Source organism: Anser anser, assembly GCF_964211835.1.
Source record: "Anser anser genome assembly, chromosome: 4".
In the NCBI taxonomy this organism is placed as follows: domain Eukaryota; kingdom Metazoa; phylum Chordata; class Aves; order Anseriformes; family Anatidae; genus Anser; species Anser anser.
The window spans coordinates 16,560,822-16,578,553 of NC_139724.1; the positions used below are offsets into that span (position 1 = coordinate 16,560,822).

At 47.9% G+C, this 17,732-nt stretch overlaps 1 protein-coding gene and 1 long non-coding RNA gene across 6 annotated transcripts in view; one reads left to right on the plus strand and one right to left on the minus strand.

The window, feature by feature from the left end:
- The window catches only part of CNOT6L (CCR4-NOT transcription complex subunit 6 like), a 33,005-nt gene extending 16,323 nt beyond the window's left edge, over positions 1–16,682 (minus strand). Inside the window, exons 1-2 of one of the 3 annotated variants that reach the window (XM_083833135.1) lie at positions 16,505–16,679; positions 8,847–8,887 (exon numbers count right to left, since the gene is read on the minus strand). In XM_083833135.1, coding sequence (XP_083689261.1) covers positions 8,847–8,887; positions 16,505–16,567 — 104 coding nt within the window. In that variant the 5' untranslated portion in view covers positions 16,568–16,679. Of the gene's footprint in view, positions 1–8,846; positions 8,888–14,384; positions 16,420–16,504 lie in introns of those variants that run through there. The other 2 variants (XM_083833137.1, XM_083833136.1) reach the window with 2 other exon arrangements.
- LOC310898337 lies at positions 782–14,378 on the plus strand. Of its 3 annotated transcripts, none has more exons than XR_014583199.1 (4): positions 782–2,209; positions 3,694–8,930; positions 9,036–13,033; positions 13,660–14,378. It is a non-coding gene; the product is annotated as an uncharacterized lncRNA (long non-coding RNA). The 3 variants fall into 3 exon arrangements; XR_014583200.1 differs by having other exon boundaries at positions 9,036–12,359; positions 12,877–14,378; XR_014583201.1 differs by having other exon boundaries at positions 3,694–8,224; positions 12,223–14,378.
- Positions 16,683–17,732: the final 1,050 nt, after the last annotated feature.

The window sequence follows — 17,732 nt, forward strand, 5'->3', positions numbered from 1 at the left end:
AATGCTGATTATATGGGGGGAACTGAAAGGCTATGTGTTAAAAATCAAGCAGAATGCCCACAAAGGATTAAGGGCTTATGGTAGGAGAGAGCTTTTTGGATCTTTAAGTCTTAATCATCAAGCATTTTAACCAAACCAGGACGGGTCTTAATTTTGCTTTTTAATCTGTCATATCTGAAACCAATCTGTACTTCCACCACATCTGTGCCTAGGACAGCTGCAGCAGCGCAAACTTTGCTTCCCAATAGCCAGTGTTAGCACTCGGGTCAGTTCTTGGTGAGACAGGCTACGCTCACATGGCTTTTCTGAAGTTTTTGTCAGCATAACGTTACAGTAATATCAGACCCAGACAGACTTAAATGTCAGTTTCTGCACACTGAACACACACACACACACCTCCTGCTGCGTACTGCTGGCGAAAGGCTTGGCCGTGGCCGCTTCCTACGAGTTCTCGAGGCGCACTTCCAGTTAAAAAAGGCAAGTGGGAAATCATTTGTATTCCTGCTTGCTGTTTCATCGCAAGCCAGGCGCAGATGGCTAACAGCTCAGGCAGGCCTGGTCCAGCCAGGGGTCCTTGCTGTCACATGCACGGCGAGTCAAGGCCTGTGAGCGGCACAGGCCTCCTCCTGCTGTGAACCAGAGCAGGGCTCACGCCGCCAGATCCCCGCAGCCTTGCTCCTCTCCGCCCGGCAGAAGTCAGAAAAACATCCCACGGCCCGGTGATGACGGCCTTCGTGCCGAGGTGGCTGGAGCCTGAGTCACCCCGCGCTCATCCATACCTGCCCGCCGGCCCAGGGTGACCACCGACCGGGTGACACCTTCAAAAAGCTTCAGGATGGCTGTTTCCTCTTTGGGAGGGAACCCAATTAACTTATGTTGAAATATCGCCTGTTATGAGAAGGGCTCTGCCAATTTAAAGCAATTTGCGGCAATCAGGGGCCCTCCAACGAAACGAGCCCCGAACGGCGAGTCGAACGACACACACATTTTTCAGATGTTAGTCACTGTAGGATTATTTTGAAATAGTTGTGAGTCAAAGATCAGTGTGATTTCCACAGTTACAGAAAAAGGGAAAACAAACCCAAATCAAATATACTTGTTTCTTCGGCATAACAGCAACGTTAAGCAAGACTCAAAAGCCACTGCGTGTGTTTTTTTGAAGCAAAACCGAATTCTGACTGAGTTCCCAGCTCCTACGGTTCCCTCTCCCCCTCTGCTTGTCCTGGCGCTAAGCCAATATCAAAAAATCCCAACCTATTTTTGCTCAGTCTTCAGGGAGCTACACCAAGTCCCTTGAATCCGTTAACCCCCGAATTGTTCGAGCAGTAGTGGCGTCACAAGGAGCAAAGCAGCCAGGGGCACGGGGACCGAAGCAGCACAGGTTTGGGGCAGCTTCAGCTGGCAGGGATCGCACCTTGCGAGTTTTGTGGGGCCTCTGCTAAAGCTCAGCTAATGTGGTGTGACATGAGCAGAATGTGTGCGCTGATTCTTTTCTTTTGAAGTGGGACAAAAAAGAAAATTCCCGACGTCTTTTCTTCCAAAGAGTTCCCTTGAGAAATTTATGAAGCTATTAAAACTTGCTCTCCACTAAAAACCTAAATATGTAAACTTCAACAGTATGACCCTGATATTGTATAAAGCAAAGAAAATCTGCATCTGAGAACATGAGTGCATTACAAAAATGATATTTAAGCTCCAAACAAACTTTGAAATCTGTGGGTTCCTAAGAACAGTTTCATGCTTATGTGCTAACCCTTCCTCTGAGTCTGCCCTCAGAGGCCAGAAGCTGACTGGCAGAGCAATGTTACCCAGCTGAAACCAAGTGTGGTCCCAGGTGAACTTGAGCAACTCTAGCTCAAATGTTTATAAAAGGGGCTAAAAGGAGGGTGCTTGATTTTGGAGTGTATAAGCAGCAGGTCTGTATCCCTCTTAGTGCTGCCTTTGGTGTGGGTTTTCTCATTTTTTTCTTCTCTCTTGTTGCTTTTAAATGCTATTGTAGGATTTTTTTATTATTATTTCTTCTCTATAGGGCTTATTGACTATCAACTAGAACAAAAAAAGGCATAATGTAATAGCACTGAAGATGTGAAGAGTGTGGTCTATTGAGGAAAGAAGTATCAAGCTATCAGGCTCTTACTCTGAAGAGATGTTTTGGGTAATGAACAACAGGAGCTTCTGCATGCTTGGAGTTTCAAAGAAACCCAAACAGGTAACAACAGAAAAGAGCAATGCTCTTCAGTATCTAACTATCTGAGATCTTCTCAAGCTGTGTAGGTGTGGAGAGCATGAGATAAGCAGGATATAGTTAGCAGTGTGAATTATAAACCATGACTCCTCTCAGTGAGAAGCTGAAGGCGGCCCTACAAATCATATCAACTCAAGAGGAGAAATGAGGACACTGTGCTAGGGACAAAAAATCTCCCAAACTATGCTGTGGGGGTGGTTTGTATGGGTAGGGGGAAATCAATGGCAGTTGAGGATATGGAAAATCTCTTCCATTACACAGCACATCAAGACAAGCCAAATTAAGTACCTGGGGGTTGCTATGAGAGATGAGCTGCTCTACCATTTCTAATAGTCGGGTCTCTTACTCTGAAGGCAAATACACCGTATATAGCCAAAGGATTAATGTATGTTCCATGGAAAGAAAAACACTGCTCAAAGCTGTCCTGATTATTTGGCATCTATGTTGCAGGAGGACTTTGAAGCCAGATAGGTCAAAGTCCCTTAGAGCTATGTGCTGTTCCAAAATAATGACCAGTCCCTTCCCTGGGGAGCTTAAAAGATGCATTTCTTAAACAACAGCTACTCTAATGTTGTTCCGTGCAAGTTCTTTCAGAACTCAATGCGTAAATAAGTTGTCTATTTGTAATGAGGGCAGAAATTGAGAAAAAATCGAAGAGAGCTACAGCTTCATCTCCTTTCTGCCCTATATTTGTGGATGTGTTGGTACAACTCAAAATCCTGGCCTCCAGCAGAGTGACATTCTTTGTGATATTTCAGCCTCTGTGTATACATGAGTCAAACTGCCAAAGCATTTTGAAAACTATCCAGCAGACAGGCCTGAATCATTCCTCCTTCCTCTGCACAGTAACAGCTTACTGTCCATCCACTTCCATGCAGTAATCCCTCACCAGGGTTTAAAAATCTTGCTGGCTGACAAGGCCAGAGCATGTGCATGTGTTTGTTTATATATGTATTATATATGCATACATATACACAGAGGCATGTGTTATTTAACATTGGAAAGTTGGACTCCAAGCTGGAAAACAGAACCATTTTTAATCTATGTATCTCGTAAACAAGGCTAAATGGTTGCAAAGGGTGGAGAGGAAGACTACTGCTCTGTAATAAGCACGCTCCATTTTCATACAAGTTTCAGACAAGTCTCATCTCAGGCTCCCCAAGGAGAAGAGAAAGTACAGCCGATGCCCACAAATACAAAAACTGGCTTTTGGAGTACTTTGAGCTGAAGAGTTAAAACAAAAAACAAACAAAAAAAACCAATGTGATTGTTCAATGGTACGTTATGGGGGGTTTAAAACATAACTGATAATATATGTACAGATATATTAGCTTAGGGTACGTTAGTGTATATACAGTAGCTAGTGTATATACTAGCAAGAAAATATGTATGGAGAACTGTGATAGTCTTTGCTTGGATCTGAATTTTTTCCTCGTGCATTCCTACAGGAACGTGTTCAACCGCCTCTCTAGCCATTGCATCTACCAGGAGCTCAGTGAACGCTGGGGGTCTGTCAACAAAGGTACTGTCTCTCTTCAATTTCCTATTCCAAGCAATGTGATTGCAAATAGAGGTTATCAGTGAAATGAATTAAAATACCTCTTCATAGTTTTTTTTTTTTTTAATGAGTAAGAGAAAATAGGCTTTCTGTTATGGTCATTTCCCAAAACTGAGGTTTCAAACAAGATTTGAAAGTACAGACAAAATAAATAAATAGAGGCTACTTGAACACAAGTAAGTGTCCTACCAACAGCATAAAAAATAACAAAGAGGAAAATAACGAGGAAAATACCACAAGGCAAAAGACCAAATTTGAAGTTAATGTTAAGTCTTAGAAATAACAGCTACAATTTTGAGCTTAGTACCATGGAGCTAGCAACAAACTACGCAGTCCACAAATGCAACTGAAAAAGTCCTTTGTTTTATAAACCTATAAAAAGATGTATTTCTTTTCCTATCATCCATTCAAGAAAACTGTTCCTCGTGAGATGGCACACTGACTCTGCAATACAGAGGGTTTCTCTACATGAACTCAGTAGGACTGTTGTAGGAGTGATCTCCACTCATTAGCAATCTTTTCTTTCTCAGAAAGAGCCCCAAACCACATAGCCAGGGGAACTATGGAAATTTGCAGCATTTAAGATCATTTACTTCTAACTTCTTTCAAGTCTGTAGCAACAGAAACTTTGCCTCTACTGTAACCTGTAGACAGAGCCTCAGCACTGTTTGCTTTTTTTAAAACATAATCTGTGCTCCAAGTGGAAAAGACAGGACCTTGCTTGTGGAATGCTGTTAGCAAATTACATCCGCTTGTATTCTTCTCGACTCCTAACATATTTAAAAATACAGCAAGGTAATATGGAGGTTGTTTTGAACCACATCAGTCACGCATCTGAAAACAAATGTGCTTTACTGAGAATTAAGATAATTTTGTTAGGTCTAGCTCCAGGATTTCACTTCCTTAACTTGAAGCTCTTAGAGTCTACACACATTGCAAGCTGAATGCTTCATTAAAACCCTGCTCTGCTCCATCATCAAGGTAAATATTAGATGTAGGAAATATTTCAACAAAAGCTTCAGAAGCAGCTTGCTTTGGCCTTACTTGCAACTATCAAAGCCTCATCTGGCAGAGCTCCTTCAAGGCCCAGAGTGTAGCTTTATATCACAATTGATGCAATCTTCTCCCACCCACGTAATGGGGGGTGGGTCAGGGAAGCAAAATAAGTAGAAGACTACGAAGACTTAAGTCATGGGATCTCTATACTAACGCTAAGAGAATGAGAAGCTGTTATTCCCAGCTGTAATCAGTCAAGAGGCATCTCTTCCCTGAAAAGCAGAAGGGAGCAGATTCTCACTACAGTGCTGCCTGGCAGCGTTACCTCTTTGGTCATCAGCAGAGACTCAGACAACCACCAGGCTTCAAAGAAGCTCACACGGGCAGAAGGAGTCTTCATGGAGCAACTGTTGTCTTGGGCTGACGATTTAGGGAGTGCTGTAGTCTTTATCACTGGTGGCAACTCTGTGAGAGACTGACTGCAGGATTTTGGCCTTGCACCCACCCGCTCCAGCTAGTGAGCCCAGAAGCATGGTGACAAGGCCATGTCAACAACAAGCACAGCGACAATACATGGAACTTGTCCAAATCTTGCCCTAGTTTTTTTCCACGCAGTACTTAGATTAGGCTCAGCAAGAGGAGGCTATTTAAGTTTCATATGCTCAGTTTAACAGGCAATCCTCTCTTTGTTCATCAGTGAGCTCCCCGTCATGCAAGAGGTGCAGCAGTTTGTACCAGTGTCTGGCAAATCCCTGTGAAGTGACTGTGCTCAGGGACTGAGGACACGTTCACTGTCACCCTAACTTGCTTCGTTTTCAGTACAAAATTGCCTGTGCCTGGCACGCTGATTAGAGCGCTGTCTCTGCTCACCCACGTGCTGTCAAGCCCCTGCAAGGCAAGCAAAACAAGATGTTCAGCTGGGTGCAGCGACGTTCAGCAACCACATCCTGCGAGGCTTCCCACCTCCTGCTCATCTGTGGCGTCGCTTGCCTTGACACGGAGTACAAGCCTGAGCACAGTGAAATTCATTTGCAGGGGGAATCATGCAATTCAAGAGGTAGCCAGGATGCAGCAGCTGATAGCAACTTCAGTGGTGACGGGGTCCCAGAGGGCTTCACATTATCACTTCAGCGACGATCATAAAAGCCAAGAGAAGCACAGAAAAGTCACAAAAAAAAAAAAGAAAAAGGAGCAAAAGCCAAAGGGAGGAGTGGGAAGGGAGGGAACTAGCTGTATTCTGTTAATTTCAGAGCCAACTGGCACTTGACTGAAATGCTAATTGCCCTACTGACATACACCCATGAGTTATTTCCCCCCGTTTCCTCATCTCCTTTAAATGAAGTAGTGAGGCTTTCCTTAAATTGCAGGTAATGCAAGAAAATCCAGGTTTCCGCCCTTCCTTTTCCTTTATGTCACAGCCCCGTTTACAAGAACAGCTGAACCTTTTACTGCATGGAAATACTATGCAGCATTAAGTAGTTACTTGAATTTCTGTATTGAGTTAACATTTCAGTTTTACTTAGAGCAGCTTCTGCTCTATTTGAAACGGTCTGTTACCTCTCGTTGTGTACATGACCTCTCCTGAACATCTGCATCCAGTCCCAGTAAGTAATGCCTGCCTTTGTTTGCAGGTGTTTTATACCTGTAACCGTAAGGAGGGTTCTTAGGGACTAGTTTACATGCAAATATGTGGTAGGTACCTGCTCAACAGCAAAGCTCCATTTACCAGACATGCATACCAGGCTCAGTTATGGGACAAGGAGAGAAGACAGTTTCAACAGCCAGCCTGTAAATAAATCTCACCAGGAGCCCCCAGAGGGATGGTTTAAGCAGCGTGTTTATTTACATGAGTGTCCCACACCAGTTCAAAGAAGTGACCCACTTGCAGTGCCTCCCCAGCCCCCGGAGAGCGCTGGTCTGTTAATGAGATGGGGCAGCGTGGCTTAAAGGATTAAGAACTAAAGTCACTGGGGGTCTGGGGAAGGAAGCAGCCACTGCGGCTGCCTGATCCATAGCAAACATTGAGACAAAACACTGTCCTGGGCTGTGAGCACAGAAGAAAAACAGTGGTGTGTGGCTGCAGCTGAGAGCAGGTTTTCTTGCTACCTGCCTGACATTGATAGGACCAAGGAGATGGAAAACTTCCAACGCTGAGAACTGAGTAGGTTCAAAGTGTTGGAGCTTACTAGCATCGCTCGCAGCCTCTAGGGAAGGGACTGTTGTATTGACAAACCTAATCCTACACCTCACTTCATTCAGCCACTCGCTCAGAAACAAAGAGCCTGTTCAGGTTGCCCTGAGCCAACACCTTGGCTCATTCAGCTCCTTGTGTTCAATAACTGGAGAGAAGCTGGCTATCGATCCGTCTTTTGAGCAGAACCACACCAGAATTATTAATTTGCACACTCCACTGCAGCAGCTCTGAAGGGGCCTGCTCAATAAATGCTGCTTCCTTTCTTTAAAACACAATGCCAATCATCAAAAATCTTTCATCATCCGAAGCAAGTTTGTGTTCGGAGAAAAGAACGAATGCGATTATTTCCGTGGCTACAATGCTATCTTAACCTTTCCGTGGTAGGCTGCCAGCGCTCTAACAACATAAGCAGAGCCCAGCAGCACTTCAGCTACTCTCCCTCCGTGACAGGGAGATAACAGCCAGCTTATCTCTCACAATCTGGTCTTTGCAGCAATAATTAACAACGTGGAAGTGTGCCACCACAAAACTTGCTTCAAACAGCTTTAAAGTTACAAAGCCTGCCCTGTTCAGCTATGGGGAGATTTGGACTAGTCAAAATAAAATAAAAAAAAAAGTCAAAGAAAAAGCACACCAATAGTGGAAAGTGTTTTGCAATCACTGGCACAAAAAACTAGCCCTTTCATATTAGAGTCCAGTTTAACCAGGCCGTGGGATGCTGCACTAGGCCTGTGTGCCCAAAAGTGGAGGAGAAATAAAAGGGATTATTTAAAAAATGAAGTACTTTCTAGGCATAAATCCCTTTCTTGGTAGGGTATATTTAAATGTACTTTACTTTTTTACTCAAAGAAGTAAGAAAATTTGCCTGATTGCCAGAAAAAAAGCTATTAGGTATCAAAAATTAGTTCAGCTTCTCCTGTATTCGATAATCCAACTCCTCCCGTGTGCACTTATACCAAACCTAAGCTCTAAATGCTAGGTTTAGTTTTAAAATCAATGTTAACAATTAACATGTACTTCTAGATGCATTCCAGAATGATGGCAAGTGAGAAATTACGCTAATAACAGCCCAAGACCGTCTCCGTGGGGACCAAGGAATTCTTATCTAACAGAAGAACCAGCCCCGAACATCTGAAGGTTAACTTGCTCCAAGCACCCATAAAACCTGCCCGCAACGACGAGGCACACGAGCTGTGACCCCCGGTGGGTGAAGGTGCTGCCCAGCACTGAGGTATGCCCGTCTCTAAATCTCAATTCGTGTAAGGCTAATTCTGCTGCCCTGAACAAAGATTAATGCTCACTCTTAGTCTATTAGAGTGAAACGTGAAGGAACCCTGCCGTGTATGCTAGCTAGCAAGGGGCACGGCCAGGAGCTACCCAACTCGGCTCGTTCCTCTGCCAAAAGGTAAGTTAGACTTGGGTGGTTCCCCCACTCGCCACTGGAAGGGATTTCATCTAATGCGTGCTCATTACCTCACCAGGGAATACCCTTGGCAATTTTTGCTGACGTTCCACAAACAGATCAGTTTTCTGTTCTCGGTTAGCACACAGGCTGGCACACAAGATGATTAAAGAGTTCCCTAACGTTTGTTTTCGGAAAGGCCTCCCCGCAGTCCCCTTCCCTCCCCACCACGCCGAGTTTTGGTTGCAGTCCTTCGCTGCAGATTCGGAGCTAGGCAAGCCATCGGCTGCTGCTGGAAGAGCTGCAGCACGCACTGCCTTTCAAGGGTGGCAATGCCCTGAGATGTGGGGGCATCCAAGTGCTACGTAAGCCTGCAAAGAAGAAGATGGTCTCTGAAAGAAGCGACAGAAGAGCCCAATCTCAGACAGCGGTCCTACCAAGCGGCACTCACCTCCGGGCTGCACACACGCCACTGCTTCGCAGAGACAGCATCTAAAGCAAGAGCACAGACACAGTGGGTACACAGAGGAGACAGGTATGGATTTAGGAATACTGTAGCACTGTCTACATTTTAGAACACCGAATTTTGTAAGTAGAAAATACTGTAAAGTTGTACTCATCTCCCTGCATACACATCCAGGGTTACTTTGGCCGTACCTGCATCTACCACGAGAGGAATGGCATCAATTTAAACCTGAACAGCAGCACCTTCAAATGCAAGGGGAGCTCAGTTCAGCAGCACTTTGGGGTTACTGCAACAGGCAGAAAAACATCTCGCAGTCATCACAGGACTGTTTACTGTCTTCAAGTCAAACCGTACATCAAAAAATGCATCAAAGAATGAAATGGATATCCTAAGGCCCATATGTTAGCAGGTCTCAAATACTTGATATATATGCTTCTCTCATCCACTCAAAATATTCCTCATTTATCTGACAAGCTTCCCTCCTTCCCAATCTTCCCCTCCAGACTAAGAGGGAGAAGGATGAGGGTCATTGCACAAGCAAAAAAAAACAAAACAAAACTGAAGATTTAACTGCTCCCAATGGTAAGACCTAATGTGTCTGGAGGAAAAAATGCAAGCTAAGGGCAACCTGATGATCTGAACCCAGCTCTTCCTGGCACTTAAGACTATATTCTGTCATGTGAGAAGTTGCCTAGCCCTGTTTTCCTTTTGCTTTCTTAACTTTCCACAACAAAAAGGGATTAGAGGAAAGGCGTTCACAAGTGGAAATTTCTGCTGGGTGGATAATTCATCCTGTGGTAGCTCTCTCCCATTTCCAAGGCCAGTTGTAAATTCATCTACCAGGGTAAATACATATTGAGTTTTAAGGAATAGAGTAAAAGAGAAGTCCCCAGTTCTCTGGAATTACGTCCACCACTGCCCCAGCTGGCCTTTTCCCGCTCTGGGCTGGTCAGTTCCTCTCCTCTAAGAAAACGCCAAAGAGAGTGTTTTCCCTTGCCCGGAGAGAACTTTTTGGACAAATATTCTGCCTTTGTGTCCCGTGAAAATCAGTTTTAAGTTTCACATTTCTCTTTATCAGCAGGAAGCTCTGTTTAGCAGCAGCCTGTGTCGTTTGTGTACAAGCTGAGCGGTGCATACCAATACGTGCTCCGACAAGAAGCTAGTGAGCAAGCCCTCTCCGAAAAACCAGGCAACGCTCGCAGTCTCACAGCGCTGGCAGCAGTTCCTATCCGTGGTTCTGCCCGCAGATGGCCGGGTGATAACATTATTCTTTCCCCAAGCGTTGTAACTCTGCTCCTGCTCTCTATGCCCAAAGCGAGGAGAAAGGCAAAGGAAATACCCCATGTGTCGAGGGCACTACAGAAGAACAAAGGCGTTTGTTTGGGAAGACCCCCTCACCCCAGAGCCACCAGAAAGCTTAATTACTTCATGCAAGTGTAAGTCAAGGTGCGTGGGGTAGGCAAGTCTCGGGTGGCCATTCACCTCCATCTCCCAGGAGCAAACTCCCCAGCTTCCGTGGAAGAGACAAATGTTTCCGCGGCATTTGAACGGGGCCTTTCCATCGGAAACTCTCTAACACCTCTCTAGGCTGTGAAACCTTAGTGCTGAGCACCAGAAGCTGGAACAGCTGCAGGCCACATAACTGAAAGCTTAAAAACCTGCGAGAGCTCTCCACCCCGTTGTTCACAGAAGACAGGACCACAATACTGAGCCAAGCACCCAGAGCAGCTTCTCTGCTTTCCCTCTTTCACAGTTCTCCTGCCACAAAAAAAAAAGTAAACGAGCTGGTTTATTGCTGAAAGAAGGCGATTCCCTTTTCTCCTTGCTTCCTGAGGAGACCGTTTCCCTCCCTGCCTCCCCCAAAAGCTCACAACAAAACTCACTCTGCAGCAGCAGTGTACTAATCGTTCATCTCTATTCCACTACCTGCAGAGCTGCCTCAACCTGTGAATATTCTTTTGCCTTTAAAAAGCGTTTAAAATATTCACATTGGTTTTGAGTTTCAGCTGGCTGCAAGAAGGGACCGGAGAGGTGCCAACCTGCAGTAGTGTCTGTGGAAGAGCTGGTGCTGAGGACGAAGGACGCAAAGGCAGGAGCTTTTGGTTGTGTTCCCATTGCCCACACGGGCCCCCAGAGACCCTACTCATCAGCAGGGATGGATGGCTGCAGGGTGCTATGAAGGATCGGTCAGTTCAGGTCTGTACACCAGCAAAGATTTACCAACCCTCAAGCTGCAAACGGGTTAAAAAAAAGAAAAAAATTAAGTCCCATCTGAAGTTCCATCACCATGTGGATTCAGAAAGCGTATGTCTCCTCCAGAGGGCTGGCACCTTTATTCCCATATCAGTCCCGCCACCTCCAGCAACTTTTCTCTCTGGAATAAGCACTGCTGATGGTTGTAGGCAAGACAGATAATCTGGTGGACAAAGTAAAGCTGTACAAGAGCTCCCATGGACCTACTGGAATGGGAGCCAGCCTGCTGCTGCTTTGATCCTCAAGTAACCAGTTTTGACCCCGCCGTCTTTAACTACCAATGTCATAAGCAAGCCTTGCCTTGCTTTCAGCAGCAAGGTGATGAGCAAAAAAGCCCTCCTCTTCCTCTCTCCCCTGGCCCTACTCACAGCGTTGTGCTCAAAGTGGCAGCATTTCGCATTCCCCAACATGTTAACTTTGACAAAAAAGGGAAAAGTATTTCATTTCTCTCCAGGTGTGTGACTGTCTGAACACCTTTGTTAACATGACTGCGTACAAGTGCTGTAGATCTGTGAAACCTGCCTGCAGAGAACACACACAGTGTTAACTTTATTTGAAATACACATCTACACATCCTAGGAAATCTGCAGACAGTCCTACAGCCCTTTTAATCCTATTTTATACACCTTTCTCGGGGCAAATATCACGTATAATGCCCCCTTACCGGCAGGCAGAAAGACAATAAAACCCTTCAGCGAAACGCTAAGCATAACCAGCTACAATGCCGTGCAACCATAAAACGCCATTAATCATTTACATCAGGAAATGCCAAAGTAAGGGAGAACACACAGCCTTATCTGCTCCTTGTGTACACACGCAGGTTGCAAGCTTTAGTTAAACCAGTCGTTTGCCGACATGCAGCAGCTAAATGGGGTTCTGCTCCCCAGCCCTGGGTGCCGGCTTTGTGTCACTCCAAAATCTCCGTGTTCGCTGCCTGCACGAGTAGTGTCTAAAATTGTCTGCAGCTGCTTTTTCTTAATCTTGTGGAATTTTTTTCAATGCTGATTTAATGTCTTCCCTCGAAAGGTGTAAAAATTGTTTCTTGTAGAACATCACATAAGGTATATCTGCCTAGCTTTAATCGTATTTTAAATGACTGCCTTTTCAGCCCTAGAGGGAAAGCTTTCTGGTAGTGTCTGAACACTGTTAAATCACTGTTAAATCACTTCTTGATCCTCTGTACGGAGACGTGCAAGTGGCTGCAAAAGTTATTCTGCTGAACAGGACTCCGGAGCAACTTTTCTGGTGAGATCTTCCTCCAATGCACTTCTTTTTTCCTTCAGAACAATTCCAGGTCAGGTTTTTTGGTTTTCAGCACTGACCAGCGAGATAAGTCCTCTCCTAAATAATGGGAACCGAGTCACGTCCAGTACCATGCCAGCACAGGTAGCTGTAACTTTGCCCTTTTGTGAGTGTATCAAGCTTACAGCAAAACGAGGCAGCGTGTTCTGCTAAAAGCCTACAGTCCCTTCTGCACCTCGCTCTCTGAGGTCTACTCCTGAAAGAGTCACAAAGGGACCCAGTAAATCCTCTGCATAGAGTCCTTTTGCCATCTCCTGCAGGTTCCTTGAGAGTTCGCTTTGTCCCCTCTGAGCTGTCCGTTCATTTTTTGGAGGGGTGTCTTGTGGCTGGAAGTACATGTGTGAAGTTTACTGACACAGAGCTGGGAAGTGTGAGCCTTTTAAGATTCAGAAATGCTGTCATCAGATAAAGATAGCCATGAAGAAACGTCCTAAAACCCTCTCTGCTTTTACCATTACAGATGAGAGGCAGGAGCCGTGAAGACGAATCGCTAAAAGCCACAGGACTGCTCAGAAGATGAAGTTACACGGTGCCTTCTGGTGATCCAACCACCACCGCTTCTCAAAAACACGAGCGCCCCGCAGCCTCTGTCTCCTGCTTTGTTTATTTACCGCCAGGTGAGGGAGCGAAACCGGTTCAGCACAGGACCCAACACGTGCCAGAGCCGGGGCAGGCAGGGCTGGGAGGAGAGCAGGGCTTCCCCTTCTGGCTCCAGCAAAGCGCAGCGCGCTCCGCTGGGACGGTGACAACTCCACGGAGCCTGCCGCACGTTTTGACACGCAAATTTACAACCCGGTAAATGGGGGAGAAGGCGCAGCTCTTGGATCCGCTCGCAATTTCTACACAGCTGGCTAGGGTGACGGAAGACCCGATGACAATGCAAACGAGCAGGGCAAGGGTTGGGCAAGCAGCAGCACGGGGAGCTTGCTAGCTTGAGCCACCGGTGGGACACAGCGCACACGGACAAGTGCAGAGGAGAGTGTCTGCTTAAGGGCTGTCGATGTTTCAACAGCTCTAACACATCTGCTTGAGGCAGAAGAAAGGCTCTGTTAGATGGAGGGAGGCAAGTAACTAGCATGCAAGCTTTGTCACAGGCCATTATCAAAATTAAGCACTGAATTAAAAAATATATATATTAGCAGAAGCTTAGCATTTAACGCTTTATGTAGAAAATCCACAGCAAATCCTCCTGAATTAGATCCAGGAGGTATGAGTAAAACATATTTTAACTCGTTTTTTAAAGTTTTCTGAAGCGCCATCTGAGGCTCCCAAACAACTGATCTCCACCATGACGTTGGCTTTCTCAGCGCTCTGCAAATCAGATTACACCCAGTGCCCCACACACCCGTCTGCAACTCAGAAATCTCTTTCTGGTAAATAAAAAGCAAACCGTTTATTTGCATTTAGCCCCCCTCTTAAACTTATGTGACCTGAAAGCCTCCAGCAGACTGAGGCTGATCTAAGCAGTGGTTTTGTGTGGTTAAAGGAAATTTGCTCTAGAATTATGCATGTTACCACTTAAAACGGAATGTTTGCAGAAGGAAGAAAAGAGAGACACCTCCCCGTTTGTGCACATTGACTCTGAACAAAAAAGACAGCAGCTGCTGTGAGCTACCTAAATGTGAGTTTTTCTTTGCGATGTTTTAGATTTAAATTAAGTAAAGACTCACCCGGGTGTGCAAATTAATTATTTTTTCTCCACTGATTCCTTCACTTCACTTCCAGAGTCCACACACACCTTGGGGTCACGTTCTGGCTTACTTCTGGTCAGACTGGTGTGAGAGCTAAATATTGCTGTGCTTGGCGAACTCAGAGAAAAGCCTGCCTTGCTTTTTATAAAAATAAGACCGGTAATGAAAAACAACCAGAGTCTGAATGATAAAAAAATCCCAGCTTATCACATGAAACGAAGTTTTATAAATACCCTCGCAAGGCAAGAAAACAAGTAGCAGTCATAACACCACTTACTTGCGGAGAGTTCCTACTGCAGAAGTTACCGAGCCCCTAGCGACGACGGGCGGGGAGAGGAGAGCCACGCACACGAAACACAGACTGACCGCTCGTGCCTTCCGAGTCAGGCAGCCGAACGGCTGATTACACCAGATCCCCTCCTGCCCTGCAAGAGTTGTGCTTTCCTGACAACGCCACTGCTACCAGCATAGGGAAAAAAACACCCTTAAAAACGAAAACAAGCTCTATCAGTAAAAGTCCACTTGTGCAGATAACTGCATCTACAGCTGGGGCTTCTGCTGGCACAGCTATGTCAGTCACGGGTCACACTTCGTCACCACGCTCGCAGACAGAGCTGTGCCAGCAGAAGTTTGCCGTATAGACCTGGTGTGAAGCTCAACAGCGATCAAAGTGAATCTGCAAAGTTTCGCGTTTTTCAGGCCGCTGCCAAAAGAACTTTTTCCAACAAACAGTCTGACGATCGGCATTCTTGCTCCTGTGTCGTGGGCATGTTAGCATCTTGGCTTCCGAGGGGAGAAGAAACCTAAACTTAGCCCAGGAATGCGGCAATACCTATCATCCACTTACATCGTACTTTACATTCACAAACTAAATTAGAAAGCAAGAGCCCCTGCAGGAAGAAAAGGCAAAAGCAAATAAATTAAGTTCTGCTGTACCTTAGCACTCATGGTGCTAAAAAGTTCTTGCTTTTAACAGCAAGAAGAGAACAAAAACGAAAGTGTTTGATGGGATGCGTTTAGCAGACAGAGAGAGGCAGGCAGCAAAGCACGGCAAAATTCCCACTGTTCAGTTAAACCGAACAGGCAAACTGCAACAGGCCTTTTATCATCTGTAATCATCTCTGAAGACAGCGGGCAAGGAGATTTCATGCCCCAGCGGATGCTCGAACATAAGTTCTGTTCGGATGAATCAACACGACACTGCGGGTCATGCATATGGTGATGCACATAGTTATCCCAGGGCATGGAGCAGCGAGATGTCACAAGCATGCACCGCTGATCTACTCTGGAGCAACATTACGGGATAAAGTCGTAAATAACTCCTTGCTACCCTCCGAGGGAGCACAGTGAGCTCCAGGTGAGCGTCTGCAGTCCCGCAGGTCGCTGCAAACCTGCTTCAATAACAAGAAGCCGGCCCGAGATGCAGCAGGGTGGGAGTGGAGACGAAGCCAGGTCAAGCTGCCGTGCTGGCACGAAGCGAGCCTCGCACGTACAGCCAGCCTCCACCTTCCATGAGGCACTGCTAGCGCATGGCTGCACCTCGTGCGGGCTGTGTTTTGGTGCTCGTCCGTACGAATTTCACCGTAACTCGGTGTATTTATGGGGAGAACACAGAAATAAAGTCACCGGCTGTGCTGTGTTTGTAAAGGCCACGCTCCTCCTCTGTCAAAGCCTTCTGGCCCTCCAAATTCGGATGCAGCTTTTAGGAATTCCTGGGGTTTTGTCGCAGAGAAGGCGTTATGAGAAGGAACACACTTTGTGTTTTTTTTTTTTGTTAAAAAACGTGCACCGGGGCACAAACATCTCGGAGGAACGGCGGGGGCTAAAAATAGCTGCGTTATCGTCACTTTCGTTATCGGCCATGTCCACACAGGCGAGAAGCAGCCTCGAGGCGAGGTGTTTTCCCCTTCAGGTTGGCTGCAGGTGGCGGGGACACGTCCCCGCGCCTGTCCAAGCGGCACAGCGTGGCGTGGGGGTGACAGCGACGCTGACAGCACCCCATTACCCCAGGCCGCCCGGCGACAAGTCACAGCTCCCCAAAGCGATCGCTTGGCCTGCTCCAAGATCCCACGGCGGGCGGCTGGGGGGGGCTCTCGGAAGGCCACGTTCCCCGCCGCGTTCCCCAGCAAGTTTCCACAGCGAGCCCCCGCTCCCTGTCCCCGCAAACTCCGCCAGGGCGCGGGGCCGGGCAGCCGAACCCCCCGAGCCCCCCGCAGCGGGCAGCCCGCCCCACGCCCGTGGGGCACGGGGAGGGGGAACCGGCTTCGCCTGCTCCCCCCCCCCCCAACCCCGGGCTCCCCTTCCCGGGGCCGGGCTCCCCTTTCCCCGCGGCCGGCGGGGCGGCGCAGGCCCCGACATGGCGGCCCCGCTCCCCGGGCAGGCCCCGGCGGCGCTCACCTGCATCCGGCGCGGCTGGCGGCGGGGCGGCGGCGGCGGCGGGGCGGCGGGCAGCAACGACATGCAGGCGGCGGCCCGCCGGGGACGGGGACGGGGACGGGGACGGGGAGACGGTGGCGGCGGTGGCGGCGGCGGGGAGGAGCGGGCCGGGGCTCGGGCGGCGCGGAGGGCGGGGGAGAGGGAGGTGGGGACGGGGGGAGGAGGAGGAGGGAGCGGGGCGGGCGGTGCTGGGGACGGGAGGGGGTGCTCGGAGCCCCGAGTGGGGACGGGACCCCGAAATGGTGACGGGACCCTCCAATAGTGACGGGACCCCGAAATGGTGAAGGGACCCTCAAATAGTGACGGGATCCCGAAATGGTGACGGGACCTTCAAATAGTGACGGGACCCCGAAGCGGTGCCCCAGCCCAAAATGGTGCCACGACCCCAGCGGGGCCACCCCGTGCCCCCCCAGTGCAGTGAGGGTAAGCAGCCCTCCGCAGCTAATTGTTGCCGTTAATTGCAGTGAGGAGCCTTTTCCAGAGCCTGCGTGAAGAGGGCACCCCACAAAGGCCTGCCGAGCTGAGGAAGTGAGGCAGATGTCGGGGTGAGCGGGCCCCTCGCCGAGCGTGAGGCAAAAGCCGAGTGTTGAGGGTGTAGGTGGTGTCTTAGCTCACATTCGTCACCTCTGTTTCTCCAAAGGAAGCGTCTGTCTGCTGCAAAACCTTTTGGGCGCCCACGCTGTGGCTGTACAGGCCCGTGTCTGAGGGCGGACGAAGCACGGGAACGCAGGTAAACGGCGTGCCAGTGTTAGAGCCCATTTTCTCCAGCTGGGCACACCAAAGTTGGAGGTTGCCTTCTTCTCAGGGCTGCTCCCAAGTTCAAAGAGAAAAAATAGGGGTGTTGCATGAGGACAGAGCATGGATTCAAAACAGAAAAAATGAAAAAGAAGAAACCAGGGGTGGAGAGGAGTGTAGGTCTTCGTGCGCTCATTCTGTGGGATAGCACAGGAGGGAAAACTGGCAACAAAAGCAGCATAGAGGTGCCGGGAAGTACCTGTGAGGTACCTTGTAGCAAGCAGCTGGGGAGGTGTAGGGTAGGACAAGCAGTTCTTACTGAAACTCAGTTCTTCTGCAGCTGTCTAGACTCATGCTGGACTCGTTTATGCTCAGAGAACAAGAAGCGTGGAAGGAGCCTCCACGATTTTTCAAGGGGTTCTGTTAGCAAATGGAGGAAATGAGTAATCAGGAG